This window comes from Hypanus sabinus, chromosome 7, assembly GCF_030144855.1.
Source record: "Hypanus sabinus isolate sHypSab1 chromosome 7, sHypSab1.hap1, whole genome shotgun sequence".
NCBI classification, from domain to species: Eukaryota; Metazoa; Chordata; class Chondrichthyes; order Myliobatiformes; family Dasyatidae; genus Hypanus; species Hypanus sabinus.
The window spans coordinates 168,571,109-168,590,254 of record NC_082712.1 but is presented as its reverse complement, the minus strand read 5'-3'; the positions used below and the strand labels follow the sequence as shown (position 1 = coordinate 168,590,254).

Here is a 19,146-nt window from a genome sequence, read left to right as displayed (position 1 = left end):
GCTGTTCTTACAACCATTCACCACTTACTCCCATGGGTTCATGTGACCCTGATCAGGGGCTAAGCAGGTGCTTCTTCTCGCCCAAGGATGTCCTGCAGGCTAGCAGAGGGAAGGAGCGTCTTACACTTACGTTGGTAGAGACCCATCTCCACCACACACCCAAACCACCCACTGTGTAAAAAAGAAAATTACCTTTCAAGTTCCTATTAAATCTTTCCCCTTTCACCATAAACTTATGTCCTCCAGTTTCCCGACCCTGGGAAAAAGACTGGGCAATTCACCCCATTTATGTTCCTCATGATACAATGCAAGTTCTTAATATAGAAGTGTACAAAATGTGAGAAAGGTTTATAAAATTATGAGGGGCTTAGATTGGAGACATAATCAGACTTTTTTCCAAGATAGGGGAGGTTTAAAACTTGAGTTTAAGGTGAGGCAGGATCTGGGGAGCAACTTTTTCTACACATGACATGGAATGCACTGCCTGAGGATTTGAATGAAGCAGGTACAATTACAAAGTTTAGAAGACTTTTGAAAAGAGGAGAAGAATATGGGCTGAACTCATGCAAATGGGATTCGTGTACTCAAAATACCGGAGAAACAGCAGGTCAGGCAGCATCTATGGAAGCTGATGTTTTGACTCTTCATCCAATTCCATAGATGCTGCCTGACCTGCTGAGTTCCTCCAGCATTTTATATGTGTTGCTCTGGATTTCCAGCATCTGCAGAATCTCTTGTGCTTATGAGTGTAATAATGCATCTTGCATTGATATGAATGAGTTAGACTGAAGTGCCTGTTTCTATTCTGTATAACTATATAACGATAAGGCATAGGAGCAGAATTAGGCCATTTGGCCCATCGTGTTTGCTCCACTTGGCTGATCTATTTTTCCTCTCAGCTCCAATTACTTGCCCTCTCCCTATATCCCTTCATGCCCTGACTAATCAAGAACCTATCAACCTCTGCCTTAAATATACCCCAAAGACATAGCTGCCACAGCCACCAGTGGCAATGAATTCCACAGATTCACCACTCTCTAGCTAAAGAAATTCCTCCTCATCTCTGCTCTAAGATGATGCCCCTCTGTTCTGAGGCTGTGTCCTCTGGTCTTAGACTCTCCCACCGTAGGAAACATCTTCTCTACATCCACTCTATTGTGGCCTTTCAACATTCAGTAAGGTCACCCCTCATTCTTATTCTCCTTTTGGAGGAGTAGAAACACACCCTTAGCAGGAGGTGCTTTAGTACGAGTAGGGTCAAGGGAGCAAGAATTGGGGCATGGGAGTAGATGGGTGGAAAACGAGAAAAGCAAGAAAGGTGTGTGATAGGACAAAAGAAAGCCTTCAGGGAAATTTCATGAGGGTACAACTTAGAATTATATAGGATATATTGGATAGAATGAGGATATCTGCTCCATCCAATCTATGGGAGTGTTTATACTCTACCTGAGCCTCCCCTGGCCTTTCCACATTTAAATCCATCAGCATGAACCTTTGTCCCTTTCTTTCTCGTATCCTTTAACAGAAACACTAAGCACTAGAAACACCGAGCAGGTCAGACCACATCTCTGTTTCTGTGCCATACATTCCAAGCAATACTTTTTCACACAGCAGCACACAATTAAAGCAATCTTGAATGAAATTGCTACACTTTTGATAAAATTGCTGGAAATGTCTGCTAAAATTGCTATGGAAATTACCAATCTGATTGGCCGTATATTCTGCATTTACTGAGAGCTGTTTTTTCACCTGGTCATTGGTTGTTAGGGAATTTCCATTCTTATATCTAATATTGTCAAACTCAGTATAATGTGTCAACTATTCATAGAGTTCAGCACTGGAGATTTGATAATGAGGAAAAGAGATTCCATGTTGTACGATACTAACATTAATTATACCTCTGGCAAGAACGACAAATCTACTGTGGCATGTGTGGAAGAAAGATGTGTATTTATTAATCTCATCAGTAACTGCAAAAAAATGGAAATATTTCAGGAGAGAAAAATACATAAACATGGAAATAATTCGAAGTTGTAAGTTCAAAGTAGATTTATTATCAAAGCAAGTACTGTATATGTCACCATATCCTACCCTGAGATTCATTTTTGTAGGCATTCACAGTAGAACAATTGGGGGGATCTCCTTGAAACCTTTTGGACGTAGAAAGGCCTAGACAGAGTAGATGTGGAAAGGATATTTCTCATGGTGGGGAAGTCAAGAGGACAAGAGGACAAAGACTCAGGATAGAGGGGCATCCATTTAAAACAGAGATGCAGAGAAATTTTTTTTGCCAGAGGGTGGTGAACCTGTGGATTCGTTACCAAGGGCAGCTGTGAAGGCCAGGTCATTGCGTGTGTTTAAGGCAGAATTTGATAGATTCTTGATTGGCCATGACATCAAAGGTTACAGGGAAAAGGCTGGGGAATGCTGTTGAGGGGGAAAAAGGATCAGCCATGATTGAATGGATAAGCTGACTCAATGGGCCAAATGGCCTAATTCTGTTCCTATATCTTAAGGTCTTACAAAGAAATGGAATGACAAATAACCAATGTTCAAAAGAAGACAAACTGTGCAAATAAAAAACAAATAATAATAATTTTTTAAAAAACAATAAATAATATTGGGAATATGAGTTGTAGAGTCCTTGAAAGTGAGTTAATAGGTTATGTTCAACTATCAGTTCAGTGTTGTGGTGAGTGAAGTTATCCATGCTGTTTCAGGAGCCTGGTAGTTAAAGGGTATTAACCGTTCCTGAACCAGGTGGTGTGGGGCCTGAAGCTCCAATACTTCCTCCCAAATGGTAGCAGTGAGAAGAGAGCATGGGCTGGATTGTGGGAGTCCTTGATGATGGATGCTGTTTTCTATGGCACCCCTTGCAGATGTGCTTAATGGTGAGTGGATTTTTCCTGTGGTGGAATTAGGCCATAAACTAAAAGTATGAATGCACCACAGGAATTGAAGTCCAGAGATTCTAAAGTAGGTAAATGAAGCAAGCCTACTTTAGGGATAGAAAAGGCAAAGGAAAGGAATTATGGTTTGCAAACTTGCAGGTAAGATGAATCAATCTTGTCATTCTATGATTTAGTGATACAAGTCATTCCAAACCATCATCCCTTGGTATATATATCTTGTTACTTGGTTTCTGTGGATTCAAGAAATGCCTCAGAAAGGTGGCGTCCATTATTAAGGACCCCCATCACCCAGGACATGAGGTACAGGAGCTTGAAGGGACCCATTCAGCGATTCAGGAACAGCTTCTTCCCCTCTGCCATCTGATTTCTGAATGGACATTGACCCCATGAACACTACCTGACTTTCTGTATATTTTTTTCTGGTTTTGCACTATTTTTAGTTTTACTATTAAATATATATATTAAATAGTAATATATATATATATATATATATATATATATATATATATATATATAGACACACACACACACACACACACTGTAATTGATTTACTATTTTCTATATTATCATGTATTGCATTGTACCACTGCTGCTAAGTTAACAAATTTCACGACGTATACCAGTGATATTAAACCGTATGCTGATTAAGTAGTTTTCCACATCAGTTGTTTTACTCAAATCTACAAAGTCAAGGTCAACCTCATGCAGTCTACAGTGATGGTGGGTTAATTATCAGAGCATGGCACCCCAATCACAACAATTCTGGTGGTATTTATGACATCTGTATTTTTACTGCAGATCTCCCTGTGTTCTGATTTCTTTTCTGAGTATCCATAATGAACTGAAAGGTTAGCTTAAGAAATGTAATAAAAAGCAAACACCAAGTCCAAAATGACTGGATAAATTATTCAGTAATTGCGTTCTTCAATTTTCAGTGACATTTAAAAATTCACTTTCAATAGATTATGGAATAAAGTTGCAAATTCTACCTACTCACAGCTAACCATGGTGTCTGAGCTAGTTGCTGTAACATCTACCTCTTGTCGGAACTACAGATTTACACTGCAGCTTGAACATGGGGCATCACAGTGGTGTAATAGTGCGACACTGTTACAGCTCAGGCCCCGGAGTTTAGAATTCAATTCAGGTGTCCTCTGTCAGGAAGTTTCTTCCAGATGCTCCGACTTCCTTGCATGCTCCAAAGGGTTAATTGGACATTGTAAATTGTCCTGTGATTAGGCTTGGGTTGAATAGGTGGATTGCTACACGGTGAAGCTTGGATGAGTCTGATTTGATCTGCATCTCTAAATAAAATAAAATAAATAAATAAACTTCACAGAGCATCCCAAGGCTGATTATATCACTGTTAGTAAGCAGTATGACCCACTGCACTAGGCTGGATTCAAGATTCAAGTTTATTTTTCACATGTACATCGAAACATGCAATGAAATTTGTCATTTGTGTTAACAAACAAAACACTCGAAGATGTTCTGGGGATAGCCTACAAGTGGATAGCCTACAAGGGGATAGCCTACATGTCCTGGAGCCAAAATTGCATGCCCTCATGCTTAGCAGAACAACTCAGAGCACATCAAAGCAGAACACAAGCAACAAAAACAGCAGCCGCACAAGCCCAGGTCTCCTCCCACATACAGAGTTCTCTAACCCCAAAGCTTATGGCTCGAGCAGACTTGGGAAAATGTACATTGGGCCTTCAGCTACCACAGCAGAGTCACAAAGGTTCACAGACCTAGGGCTCTGGCTAATGGTCCTCAAATTCCAGACTTACAATTCAATCCTCGACAGATTCTGCCGATTACCAAACACCGAACCTTAAACTCCAGAGTTGTCGATGACAGGATGCTAAACAATAAGCTTCTAACTGTAGTCTTACCAATGTCTCTCATGCCAACACCAACTGGAAATGGAATTGATTTATTATTGTCACATGTACTGAGATACAGTGTCTTGTGTACTGTTCCTACAGATCAGATTATTATTTAAAGTAAATTTATCATCAAAGTATTATAAATACAGTAGACAGCCCTGAGATTCATCCTTTCCACAGACAGCCACAAAACAATGAAAGCCATGGAACCCATTCAAAGAACAGCATCAACACCCGCGCAAAAAAAAACCAAATCACACAAATGGCAATAAGAACACTAACATGTGCAATGCTTTCTTTCTAAATCTTTTTATTAATATTAGTAATATGGACAGAATACAAATGATATATTGATAAAGAAATTACCAACATACAAATTCCATACAATATAAATGAGTTTATCAAGACATAAGCCATACAATATATGTATGAACATGGTAAGTCTAAATATTTCGTAATATATGATATAAAGAAAACAGAAAAAAGAAAGAAAAAGAGATATATATATATAATGCAAAACTAGCTAATCTAATCTAATAACTAATATAGAAGAAAAAAGAAGCAAAAAAAAGAAAGAGAGAAAAAAAAGGGGCTGTTTATAATATCTCACAAAAATAATTATTCATCAATGCCGTCACTTCCGGTCCTCTCAACATACATAAGCTAAAAGCTGGGAAATCAAATGAACTTGGCACAGGGTCACATTACATCATATAAAAATGTTGAATAAATGGTCTCCATAACTCTTCAAATTTAATAGAAGTCTCAAAAGTACCGCTTCTAATTTTTTCTAAATTTAAACATAATATAGTTTGAGAGAACCAATTAAATACAGTGGGAGGATTAATTTCCTTCCAATTCAACAATATAGATCTTCTAGCCATCAGAGTTAGAAATGCAATCATTCGACAGGCAGAAGAAGATAAATGCAGTGAGTCTAACATTGGTAAACCAAAAATTGCGGTAATAGGATGAGGTTGTAAATCAATATTCAAAACCGCAGAAATAATATCAAAAATATCTTTCCAATATTTCTCCAGAAATGAACAAGACCAAAACATATGAGTTAAAGACACAATTTCAGAATGACATCTATCACAAATAGGACTAATATGAGAGTAAAAATGAGCTAATTTATCCTTGGACATATGGGCCCTATGTACGACCTTAAATTGTATTAATGAATGTTTGGCACATAACGATGATGTATTAACTAATTGAAGAATTCTATCCCAATTCTCACTAGAAATACTAAGACTAAGCTCTCTTTCCCAATCCTTTTTAGTCTTATAAAGAGGCTCTGAACGTATCTTCATAATTATATTATAAAGTTCTGAAATAAGCCCTTTTTGAAAAGGGTCTAATTCAAATAAACTCTCCAAAATATCTGAAGGCACAAAATTTGGAAACATAGGGAGTACAGAACTTAAAAAATGTCTAATCTGTAAATATCTAAAAAAATGAAATCTAGGCAAGTTATATTTGTTGGATAATTGCTCAAAAGACATGAAACAATTGTCTAAAAATAAATCAGAAAATCTTAGTAATCCCTTAGTTTTCCAAGCCGAATAAGCTTGATCTATAATGGAAGGGTGGAAAAAACAATTAGATACAATAGGACTATTTAAAACAAATTGAGTCAACCCAAAAAATCTCCGAAATTGAAACCATATACACAAAGTATGTTTAACTATCGGGTTGTCAATTCGTTTTGGCAATTTAGAAAGAGCAAAAGGGAGAGAAGTCCCTAAAATAGAACCCAGAGCATAAGCTGATACCGATTTAGTTTCTAAACTGACCCAACAAGGGCCGAAAGATCCACCCCCATCTTTCAACCAACATAACAAATATCTAATATTAACTGCCCAATAGTAAAATCTGAAATTAGGTAATGCTAACCCGCCTTCCTTTTTTGTCTTCTGTAAATATATTTTACCTAACCTGGGATTTTTATTCTGCCATATATATGAAGAAATTTTAGAGTCAACATTAGTAAAAAAAGATTTCGGGATAAAAATTGGTATCGCTTGAAAAATATATAAAAACTTAGGTAAAATAACCATCTTAATATCATCAATCCTACCTATTAGGGATAAAGATAAAGATGACCACTTAGTAAACAAACCTTTAATCTGATCAATTAGGGTAAAAAATTAAATCTAAATAAATCTTTATGGTTTTTTGTGATTTTGATCCCTAAATAAGTAAAAGAATCATTAACTAATTTAAAAGGTAAATTTCCATAAATTGGGACCCATTTATTCAGAGGAAACAATTCACTTTTATTAAGATTTAACTTATACCCAGAAAACTCACTAAATTGAGCCAATAATGATAAAACTGCTGGGATGGATTTCTCCGGGTTAGAAATGAATAGTAATAAATCATCTGCATACAAAGATAACTTATGTATCTGTCCCACGATTAATACCCAAAATATCCTGTGATTGTCTGATGGCAATTGCCAAAGGTTCTAAGGCAATGTTAAATAGTAATGGACTAAGAGGACATCCTTGTCTAGTGCCCCGAAATAGGCGAAAAAAGGGAGATCTTTGATTATTGGTAAACACTGAGGCTACTGGAGTATGATAAATCAGTTTAATCCATGATATAAATATCGGACTAAAATTAAACTTCTCCAACACATTAAATAAGTAAGGCCATTCAACTCTATCAAATGCTTTCTCCGCATCTAATGAAATCATGCATTCTGAAGTGTCATGTGAAGGAGTATAAACAATATTCAACAATCTCCTAATGTTAAAAAAAGAATAACGATTTTTAATAAAACTGGTTTGATCATCTGAAATAATTTTGGGTAATATCTTCTCCAATCTAGATGCCAGTAACTTGGAAAAAATCTTGGAGTCTACATTCAATAAAGATATAGGTCTATAAGAAGCACAGTTAGTAGGGTCTTTATCTTTCTTCACTATTAGAGAAATGGAAGCTCTATAAAAGGATTGTGGCAAATTCCCCAATCTAATGGCTTCCTCAAAAACCTTACCTAACCAAGGGGAAAGAGTAGCGGAAAAAATTTTTAAAAATTCAACTGTATAACCATCTGGACCCGGTGCTTTCCCTGAATTCATTGAGGAAATAGCCCCTTTAATTTCTACATCCGTAATAGGAGTATTCAATATCAAAAGATCATCAGATGATAATCTGGAAAATTTAATTTCCCAAGAAAATCAGACATGGTATTATGATCTTGAAGGAATTCAGATTGATACAGGGAGGTATAGAAGTCTTGAAATGCCTTATTTATCTCATCATAATTAACTGTCAGATTCCCATTCTGCTGACCAATCTTAGTGATTTGACATTTAACCAAAGCATTCTTCAATTGACTAGCTAACAGTTTACCAGATTTATCACTATGTACATAAAAATCAGATTTAGTTTTCATTAATTGATTTTCAATCGAGGATGTAAGTAATAAACTATGTTCCATTTGAAGTTCAACCCTTTGTTTGTAAAGCTCCTTACTAGGAGCAATTGAATATTTCTTATCAATCTCTTTAATTTTATCAACCAATAAAAGAGTTTCCATCTTAGCACGTTTCCTCAAACCAACAGAATAAGAAATAATCTGTCCACGTATATACGCTTTAAAAGTGTCCCAAAGTGTTCCGCAGGAAATATCATCTGTAGAATTAGTTGAAAAGAAGAAGTCGATCTGCTCCTCCATAAATTTTATAAAGTCAGAGTCTTGCAACAAGGTAGAGTCAAATCGCCATTGTCTAGCATTAGAAGCTGTATCCATAAATTTCATAGAAAGTAATAATGGAGCATGTTCAGAGATAGCTATAATCTCATAGTTACAACCGATTACCAATGGAATAAAACAAGAGTCTACAAAAAAATAATCAATTCTCGAATAAGAGTGATAAACATGTGAGAAAAAAGAAAACTCTTTGTCTTTAGGATGCCAGAATCTCCAAATATCAAAAACTCCATTGTCAGTCAAAAAGGAGTTAATACAAGTGGCCGACTTATTAGGTAAAGTCTGAGTAGATAAAGATTTATCCATCAGAGGATTTAAACAACAATTAAATTCACTACCATTATTGACTTATATTCATTTAGATTGGGTAAAGAGGTAAATAAGGACTTAAAAAAGTCAGGACAATCCACATTTGGAGCATAAACATTAAAAGCAACCTTTTTATTACAAAGTAACCCCATAATTAACAAAAATCTGCCATTCGGATCCGAAAAAATATCATGTTGAACAAATGAAATAGAGGAGTCAATAAAAATTGAAACTCCTTTTACTTTAGCATTCAAACTTGCGTGATACTGTTGACCCCGCCAAAATCTAAAAAAACAAAATTTGTCCTCCTTCCTCATATGAGTTTCTTGTACAAAAATGATATGAGCATTAAGTCTTTGGAATACTTTGAAAATCTTCTTTCATTTAATTGGATGATTTAAACCATTAGTATTCCAAGACACAAAATTAATGGTCTGAGCCATAATTCTAAAATCAACCCTTTGGTATAGAAAGGGTTAACCAACTTATAAACTCATGCACCCGGAAGAGGAACAAAAGTAATGAGAAGACCCGGAAGTGACGACAACACAGACATATTTGAAGTTCAAAAACAGCCCAAATAAAAAAACTAACACAAACTGGTACAAAAAAAAATAGAATTAGAAAACAGACCATCCCCCTCACCCCCCAAGAGAAAGAGAAAAAGCCAAAATATGACTTAAAAAGGGAAAAATTAAGACTAATCCTACCCCCATGTCAGCTGAAGAACACTCCATATATAAAGGATATATATAAAAGAATCACCCCAACTTTAAAAATTAAAATCGCTGTAATAAAAACCATATTTCTAAGTATAGTTAGTTGTAAAAAAATAAAAATATAATCACTAAAAAAAATTATAAATAGGGCTCTAGCCCAGACAAAACAAAAAATATTTAAGCTATGATACAACATGTGCAATGCAACTCATGCAAACAGCAACAAGAAAGAATGAGCGAAAACACAGAAAATAAAACAACAAAATCAAAAGAGTCCATATTCAGTTCAGCTCAATCCAGTGCACAAACCGCAGAACCAAAACTTCAGTACCATCCTCCAACAGGGGGAGGGGGAGAGAGAGAGAGAGAATGAATATGAATATGAATTCAAATGCAGAGCCTTCCTTTGGGGGGCAGTAAATGAGAGGAAGAGAGAGACCGTAACACACAGACACTTTCCTCGAGCAGCAGTGAGTGAGAGGCTGATAGATTTTGCTGAACACTGGCTCGCCTTCTATACTTGACTAAATGTTTCAATTTTACTCAAAGTTTTAATTGTTGAGATCAGTGAGATTATGGTCTCTAAGCTTCCTGGCTTCGAGGTTGCTTGCCTTCCGGAACTTTCTTGGAAACACCAAAGCTCCAGGTTGCTCAATCAGTCCAATAGCACACCAGTAAACTGTAGATCACAGTCTCCTACAGAACCAGAACCACATTTGAAAAGGATGAAGTAAAAGAAGTGAAAGAAACTGTTTTGTGGACCATCTAGAGAATGTCACCCGTAATAGTGTTGTTTGCTGGCGCCATCTTCTTTCAGACCCCCAAATGTTACACAGTGTATTGAGGTAGAACAAGGCTAAACAACAACAGAATGCAGAATAAAGTGAAACAGCTACAGAGAAAGTGCAGTGCAGGTAGACAATAAGCTGCAAATTCATAACCAAAAGACCAAAAGACGTAGGAGCAAAATTAGGTAACTCAGCACACTAGGTCTGCTCTTCCAATCTGTCATAGCTGATTTATTACCCTTTCAACCCATTCTCCATCCTTTTCCACATAACCTTTGATGTCCTTACTAATCAAGAACGTGTCAATTTCTGCTTTAAATATACCCAATGGCTTGACCTCCACAACTGTCTGTGGCAATGAATTCCACAGATTCACCACTCTCTGACTCAAAAAATCCCTTCTCATTTCTGTTCTAAAGAGACATTTTTCTATTCTCAGGTTGCGCCCTCTGGTCCTCAGTGATATAGTTATGGTCACTATAGGAAGCATCCTTTCCATATTCACTCTATCTAGGCCTTTGGCTATAATGAGGTAGACTGTGAGATCGTATATCCATCTTATTATACTTAAGGATGCATCCAATAGTCTTATTTCAGTGGTGTTGTATTGTTACAAGAATAAACAATGTTAATAATGCGAGTTGCGTGGCATACTGCTGGCAGCCTGTTTTCTTCCAAACAACCTATGGCTTATCGTTAGCATGATCCAGCCCAAAGTTCTGGGTCAACACATTACAGCTGCTTTGTTGAGGATATGTTAGGATTCCCCTGGTATGCTGATGTGCACCACTCACCATACTTGCATCAGTGTGCTACTCATACCTACATTTTACATAGTTACAGCCCTGGGGAAAATGTGCATAGTGCTGAGAAGACTTGGATGAAATTAAAGTTCCAAAGGCATTTGATTGAACGCATTTGGTATATTTACCTCATAGGTCAAAGCATTGAGTTTAGGAGTTGGACCATCATGTTACAGCTGGAGTATTGATAGTAGTTTTGGACCCCTTATTTAAGAAAAGATGTACTGGTATTGGAAATTGTCCAAACAGGGTTCATGAGAACGATCCTGGGAATGAAAGGGTTAAAGTATGAGTAGGCGTTGGACCTGTACTTGCTGAAGTCTTGAAGGATGATGGGGGTATCCGATAGAAACTCATCAAATATTGGTAGGTCTAGACAGAGTGGATGTGGAGAATAGAAAGATGTCTCTTTAGAACAGAGATGAGGAATTTATTTAGCCAGGTGGCTGGAAATCCATGGAATTCATTGTCATAGATGGCCCTGGAGGCCAAGTCACTGGGTATATTTAATGTGGAAGTTGATAGGTTCTTGATTTGTAAGGCTGTCGTAGGTTATGGGGGAAATGGGTTTGAGAAAGATAATAAATCTGCCATGATGGAATGGCAGAGCAGACTCGATGGGTTGAATAGTTTAATTCTGTTCCTATGTCTTAGAACCTTATAAGAGTTGGTTAGACCATGCTTGGTGTACTGAGTACATTTCTGCTCAACACACTCCAGGAAAAATGTGGTAGCAAATGCGTTTGAATGAAAGAGTTCACCAGAATGTTTCCCAGGATGAAGTGTTATAGTTACCAGGAGAGATTGGATAGGCTGAGTTTATTTTCACTGGAATGTAGGCCAAATGATGGCCTTAGAGAGGTTTATTAAAACTATGAGGGGCTTAGGTAGGTAGATAGAGTCTTGTTCCCAGGGAAGTGGAGTCCAGGACTAGAGGGCACTTGTTTAAGGTGAGAGGGGAGTAAGTTAAAAGAGTTCTGAGGGAACAGTTTTCACATAGAAGGTGGTGATAATCTGAAAACTGTAGATAGGGGAGATGGTCAAGGTAGACGCACATACAGTGTTTATAGGATATTTGGGCAGGTATTTGGATAGAAAAAGTTTAGCAGGATACGGGACTATGGCAGGCATTTGAGATTACTGTAGATTGGCATGAGATCTGGCATGGATAATGTGTCCTGAAAGGGCCTGTCATATTCAGAATGATTCCATAACCTTATTGAGTGGGGAGTAGCGATAGACCCCTGCTTCTTATTCATGCTCTCCTGTTCATACACAATTCTCATTTAAGGTGTGTATTTGTCTAAATGGATTAATTAATGCTTCCTTTCCTTTTCCTGCCCATCTAGTTCTGAGTATCGGGGAAGGTGGATTCTGGGAAGGCAGCTGTCGAGGAAGGGTTGGATGGTTTCCTGCTGAATGTGTGGAGGAAATACCGGCAAATGAAGCCAAGCCAGGTAAGAATCCAAATGGAAAAGGTGTATAATGTGATAACTGCAAGTTGGTGGAGAACTAGTGGTGCTCCCTTTCAATCTGTGATGTTTGCTAGGGACTCTGGACATCGGCTTTGCTTAGTACTGATGACAAAATATTTAATATTGAATCCTTCAAAGTTAAGTGTGACTGATTTGTGAATCAAGAAAAAATGCTGCTGATTCAATAGCCAAAAGGAGTCCGTGGGAGAAACACAATGAGTGAACTGAGCTCTTGAGAGAATACAGTATGTCTCTATCCAAGGACATCATTGATTTCATTTCTGGTTTGCAAGGGCAAACCAGAATAGGCTTGCAAGGGCAATTGTAGTTTCAGTTAAGCAAGGCACAGGAATAGAAAAACATAGAAAAAATGATTTTTTTCACTTTGAATCTGCTACACCATTCAATATGATTGTGGTATCCTTTGATCTCTCCTGCCAAAGGAACAGTGTCTAACTCTAACATATTTAATGTTTTGAACATAGGACTTTGAAGAGTACAGCACAATACAGTCCATTTGACCCATGACATTATGCCGGATTTTCAGCCTACTATAAGTCAATCGAACTGTTCCCTGTCAGATAGCCCTCCATTTTTCTATCATCTATGTGTCTATCCAAGAATCTCTCAAATGCCTCTATTATAGCTGCCTTTACCACTATCCCTGGCAGGGTGTCACTTTCACCCACTATTCTCTGTGCTTAAAAAAAAATTCTCTGACATCCTCCCTAAACTTTACTCCAATCACCTTAAAACTGTAACCCTCATATTAGCCATTTCCATCCTGGGAAAAAGTTTCTGGATGTCCCTCTCAGTCAATGCTCCTACCATCTTGTACACCTCTATCAAGTCAGCCCTCATTCTCCCTCACTCCAAAGAGCTCTAGCTTGCTCAGCTGTGAATAGTGCCACAGATTTGATTTCAACTGCTTTGTTTGGCAGAGAATTTCATAGGTTTGCCACACTCTGTGGGGGAAATAATTACCTCATCTCAGGACTACATCTTCTTCTTCTTTAATCCTTTTCGCTCCTTATAGGGCCTCATCAAAAGTCCTCCACTTCCTGCGATCTCTAGCAGATGTTTTTGTAGTCTCCCAAGTTTGGCCGGCGGCTTTCAGTTCATCCAAAAGCCTACGCCTCCAGGTTTACTTTGGGCAACCTCTTCTTCTCTTCCCTTGTGGATTCCATTTGAGTGATTGTCGAGTGACATTTGACTGGCTCTTCCTCAAGGTGTGGCCGACCCATCTCCACTTCCTCCTCCTTATCTGGAATACAATGGGCTCTTGGTTTGTTCTCTTCCATAGGCCTAGGTTTGACACTCCATCGTACCACTTGAGGTGGAGGATCTGCTGGAGGAACTTGTTGAGAAAGGTCTGGATCTTGTTGCAGCTGGTGTGGATGATTCTCCATGTTTCAGATCCATATAGCAGGATGGCTTTCACATTGGAGCTGAATATACGGAGCTTAGTTTTGACCTACATGGCCCATCCCTTATCCTTGTCTGGACTTCCCAGCCATCAAAGACACCCTTCCTTTATCTGATCTGTCCAATCCTGTCAGGATTTTGTAGGGTTCTACGAATTCCTTTCACATTATTATAAGCTCATAGCCTAACTGACCAAATGTCTTTTCATATATCAGTTCTGCCATTCCCAGGAAACGGTTTGGTCTCCCGCACTTCAGAATTAGAATCACTTTGTGAAACATACCAGAATTGATTGTGGTTTGGTGCCAGGACTATACATAACAGACCACACAATAGCAATGAACAATTTACAGGAGAATAGTGCAAACAGCCACGAGCAATCAACAACTGGCAGAGCAGTCACATGCGCAAATGTCAATAATCAAACTTAAATAAATGTTAACATATGAACAGGTGCAATAATTATCAATGGAATAACAAGAGCAGAAAGGGCCTGTAAACTGATGTTATGCAGGGACAGTTGAATATTACACCTGAGTGAGTTTTGTTGAGAAGGTGGATAACTAAAGGAAAGATCTTTTGGAGGTGATGTGTGGTTCTGGTGGTGATGGACTTGTGGTATCTCCCTAAAGGTGAGGGGAAGTATTGTCATGTCAGAAGAAGAAGGTTGTTTTCAGGTCCCTCTCTGGACAGTTAAGCAGGAACAGCTGGATGGATGTCCCAGTACCAGAGTAGTACTACACTTCTTGAGGGGTGATCTGTCAGTTGAACCACTAATTGGGGGCTATCTAACGAGATCCCACCACCATGCACATCTTTCCCTCCCCCCCCCGTCTGATTACTCCCTACGCGACTCCCTTGTCCATTCGTCCCCCCATCCCTTCCCACCGATCTCCATCCTGGCACTTACCCTTTTAAGCGGAACAAGTGCTACACCTGCCCTTACACTTCCTCCCTCATCACCATTCAGGGCCCCAGACAGTCCTTCCAGGTGAGGCGACACTTCACCTGTGAGTCAGCTGGTGTGATATACTGTGTCCGGTGCTTCCGGTGCGGCCTTCTATATATTGGCGAGACCTGATGCAGACTGGGAGACTGTTTCACTGAACACCTACGCTCTGTCCGCCAGAGAAAGCAGGATCTCCTGGTTGCCACACATTTTAATTCCATGTCCCATTCCCATTCTGATATGTCTATCCATGGCCTCCTCTACTGTCAAGATGAAGCCACACTCAGGTTGGATGAACACACCTTCTATTCCGTCTCGGTAGCCTCCAACCTGATGGCATGAACATTGAACATAGAACATAGAATAGTACAGCACATTACAGGCCCTTCGGCCCACAATGTTGTGCCAACTCTCAAACCCTGCCTCCCATATAACCCCCCACCTTAAATTCCTCCATATGCTATATACATATACTATATAAATTCCTCCATATACATTGATTTCTCTAACTTCCGTTAATGCCCCTCCTCCCCTTCTTACCCCATCCCTTATTTATTTATGTTCCCCTTTTTCCTTCTTTTCTCTCTCTGTCCCTCTCTCAATCTCTCCTTGCCTGCTTTCCATCTCCCTCTGGTGCTCCCTTCCCCCTTTCTTTCTCCCTAGGCCTCCCATCCCATAATCCTTTCCCTTCTCCAGCTCTGTGTCCCTTTTGCCAATCAACTTTCAAGCTCTTAGCTTCATCCCTCCCCCTCCTGTCTTCTCCTATCATTTCAGATCTCCCCCTCCCCCATCCACTTTCAAATCTCCTACTATCTCTTCTGTCCATTAGTCCTGACGAAGGGTCTCGGCCCGAAACATCGACTGTACTTCTTCCTATAGATGCTGCCTGGCCTGCTGCAGTCCACCAGTATTTTGTGTGTGTTGCTATCTTTTATAAATAGGTTTAAAAAAATGTTCACAAGGTATTGATGAACGAATGGCAGCAGGTGGCTTGGCCAAGGAAATGGTGAAGGGGGTGTGGGGGAGGGGTTGTGGAGGCATTACTGGAAGCTTGAGAAATCAATGTTCATGCCATCAGGTTGGAGGCTACCCAAACAGAATATAAGGTGTTGTTCCTCCAACCTAAGTGTGGCCTTATCCTGACAGTGGAGAAGGCCATGGATGGACATATTGGAATGGGAATGGGAAGTAGAATTAAAATGGGTGGCCACTGGGAGATCCCACTTGTTCTGGCAGATGGAGTGCAGGTGCTCGGTGAAGCTGCCACTCAATCTACGTTGGGTCTCACCGATAAGCAAGAGGCCACACAGCAAGCACAGAACTCGGTATATGACCCCAACAGACTCACAGGTGAAGTGTCGCAAATTTCACCTATTGCCTGACGTTTCTCTCTCCCCTCCCCCCCTTTCAAATCTACTCAGCATTTTTTCTCCAGTCCTGCCAAAGTGTTTTGGCCTAAAATATCAAATGTATTTTTTTTCCATAGATGCTGCCTGGCCTGCTGAGTTCCTCCAGCATTTTGTGTGTGTTGCTCACCTGCAGATTTTCTCTTGTTTCTCATTATTTTGCTGTCTTTTTGCATTGATTATTTATAGTTTTTTTTAACGTATTGCACTATACTCCTGCCTCAAAAAAAACAAACTTCACCACATATGTCAGTGATAATAAACTTGACTCTGATTCTGAGAAGATCTGAAAATGGGTGACCTGTGATTTAATTCCTTCAGTGATTAATTGTTTTTTTCAGAGCATGACTGAGATATTACCATCACCTGTCCTGAGCTCTTATCCAATTGGTTACATAACATGCCTTTAGCCAATCAGAACTTCCTTCCAGTTAAGCACTGGCCTGATCAACGCCCTCGTCTTCAAGTCCTGCCCTCGGCATGCAACTCTGGCAAGATGGGTTAGCCTGCTTGCTACCTCATGTAGGAACTGGACCCAAACTGAGCTGCCTATCACAGGTGTTCAATGCCCCATCTGTTAGCCCATAATACCATATCTATGCACTGTTTTACCTCTAGGGTCAGCTCCTCTCCTGGGTAAATTAGTAAATTAGTGAGGTCACGAGTCTAGTTTTGTATCAGTGGGATATAAGTACTCCTTAGGGTTAGTCCTAACAAAGGATTTCGGCCCAAAACATTGACTATTTGTTTCCACGGATGCTGCCCGACCTGCTGAGTTCCTCCAGTGTGTTGTGCATATTGCTTTGACCCCAGCATCTGCAAAGTATTTTGTGTTGAATTTGGTGGTACATCCTTTCTAGCACTTGTACCTTCTGCCTGATGGGAGGGAGGAGAAGAGAGAATGTCCAGAGTGGGAAGTGCCTTGTATTCTGTTGACTGCTTTACCGAGGCAGTGGGAAGTACAGAGTCAATAGAGGGGAGGCTGGTTTCTGTGATGTACTGAACTGTGTCTACAGCTATCTGCTGTTTCTTGCAGTCTCATGCAGAGCAGTTCCATACCAACCATGATGTATACGAATAGGAAGATTTCCACGTTAGATCTGCAAAAATACCATCCTCTGTTAATCTGCTCAAGAAACCATCCACAGCCCCTGAAGGGCTATTCCCCCATCACTCTGTGGTTGTTTTCTGCACTAACCTAGAGCTTAAAATACCTGCCTAATACTTCCCCTGGATACCCTCTTCCTTCCCTTTCTCCTATAGTCCACTCTCTGCTCCTATCAGATTCCTTCTTCTCTAGCCCTTGACCTCTCCCAGCCAGCTGGCTTCACCTTCTACCTTCCAGCAAAACTCCTTCCCCTCTCTCCACCTTTTTATTCTGACATCTTCCCCCTTCCTTCTCAGTCCAGACATGGTTCTTGTCCTGAAATATCGACTGTTTATTCATTTCCATAGATACTGCCTGACCCTTTGAGTTCCTCCAGCATTTTGTGTGTGCTGCTTTAGAAATTTCATTCTCATCTTGACCTCTTCATACAACCTTGTCCTTCTCCATTCAAGTGATCTGAAACCTTCCTATGGTCATGGAAGTGCAGTTGGATTATAGAAATCAAAAGAGGGGAAGGTCTCCCATCCCTTTGCCAGTAGGATCTTTTGCCATTGCTCTACCTCCTTGCACTCTCTCCAAGTCCTCTGATCTCCACAGGGTGCAAAGGTGTATCATCTTTGGTCCTTAAGTCTCAATGGCTGACTGTACGGAGAGTCATTGGGTCAAAAGCAGCGAAACAGTTTCTTCAACTCAATTCATCCATGCCAAACATGATTTCCATTTAAACTAGTCCCTTGCCTGCCTTTGGCTCATATCCTTTTAACCCTTCTGTAGCCACATACTTGTCCAAGTACCTTTTAAATGTTGTAAATATACCTGCCTTGACCACTTCCTCTGACAGTTCATTCCATATACCAACCACTGGTAAGGTCAGACAAGAGGTATTTATAACTGTTGTCCAGTATGTACCAAGGGTATAGAGAGATCAGTTGGAGTGAGGAAATCTTAAACAAAGCAATAAGCTGAAATTAATCTGCATGGTTTTTTTTGTGTGTAGATAGCTACTGTTGTCATGGGTACCTGAGAAATTCCTCAGAGAGGAGAAGGAAACCGTTTTATCAATGGTATAATTAATAATTGCGTCATAAGAGGATGTAATAATAGATCATGTTAGAGTGGCAGGTTCAAATGTCCATCAGGATGAGAGAACATTACCTTCATAGAAACAAAGTCAGTCCATCTTAGCTAAACAGGCTGGTAACAAAAGTGGGGACACCATTCCAGGGAGTGTGATTGGAGGAGAGATGCCTTCAGTCAGAATGATGTAAGTCTTTGGACATCACCATCGCAGAGACCTGGGAAGCTCGGTCATTGAGGATATCATCTGGGCCATGCTCTCTTCTCACTGCTGCCAGCAAGAAGGAAGAACAGGAGCCTCAGGACCCATACCAGCAGGTTCAGAAATAGTTATTATCCCCTCAACCATTAGGCTCTTGACCCAAGGGGGTAATTTTACTCAACTTCACTCACCCCAACACTGAACTGGTCCCACAACCTATGGACTCACATTTAAGGACTCTTCATCTCATGTTCTCAATATTTATTCCTTATTTATTTATTATTAATATTATGATTCCTTTTCTTTTTGTATTTGTACAGTTCATTGTCTTTTGCACATTGGCTGTTTGCCTGACT

General features: G+C 39.5%; 1 protein-coding gene across 3 annotated transcripts in view; it reads left to right on the top strand.

Moving 5' to 3' along the window:
• Positions 1-19,146, top strand: part of shank2b (SH3 and multiple ankyrin repeat domains 2b) — a 1,221,224-nt gene that overhangs the window by 573,144 nt on the left and 628,934 nt on the right. For all 3 annotated transcript variants that reach the window (XM_059976077.1, XM_059976076.1, XM_059976075.1), the window contains one exon: positions 12,498-12,605. In XM_059976077.1, the coding sequence (XP_059832060.1) occupies positions 12,498-12,605 (108 nt within the window). The remainder of the gene's footprint in view (positions 1-12,497; positions 12,606-19,146) is intronic.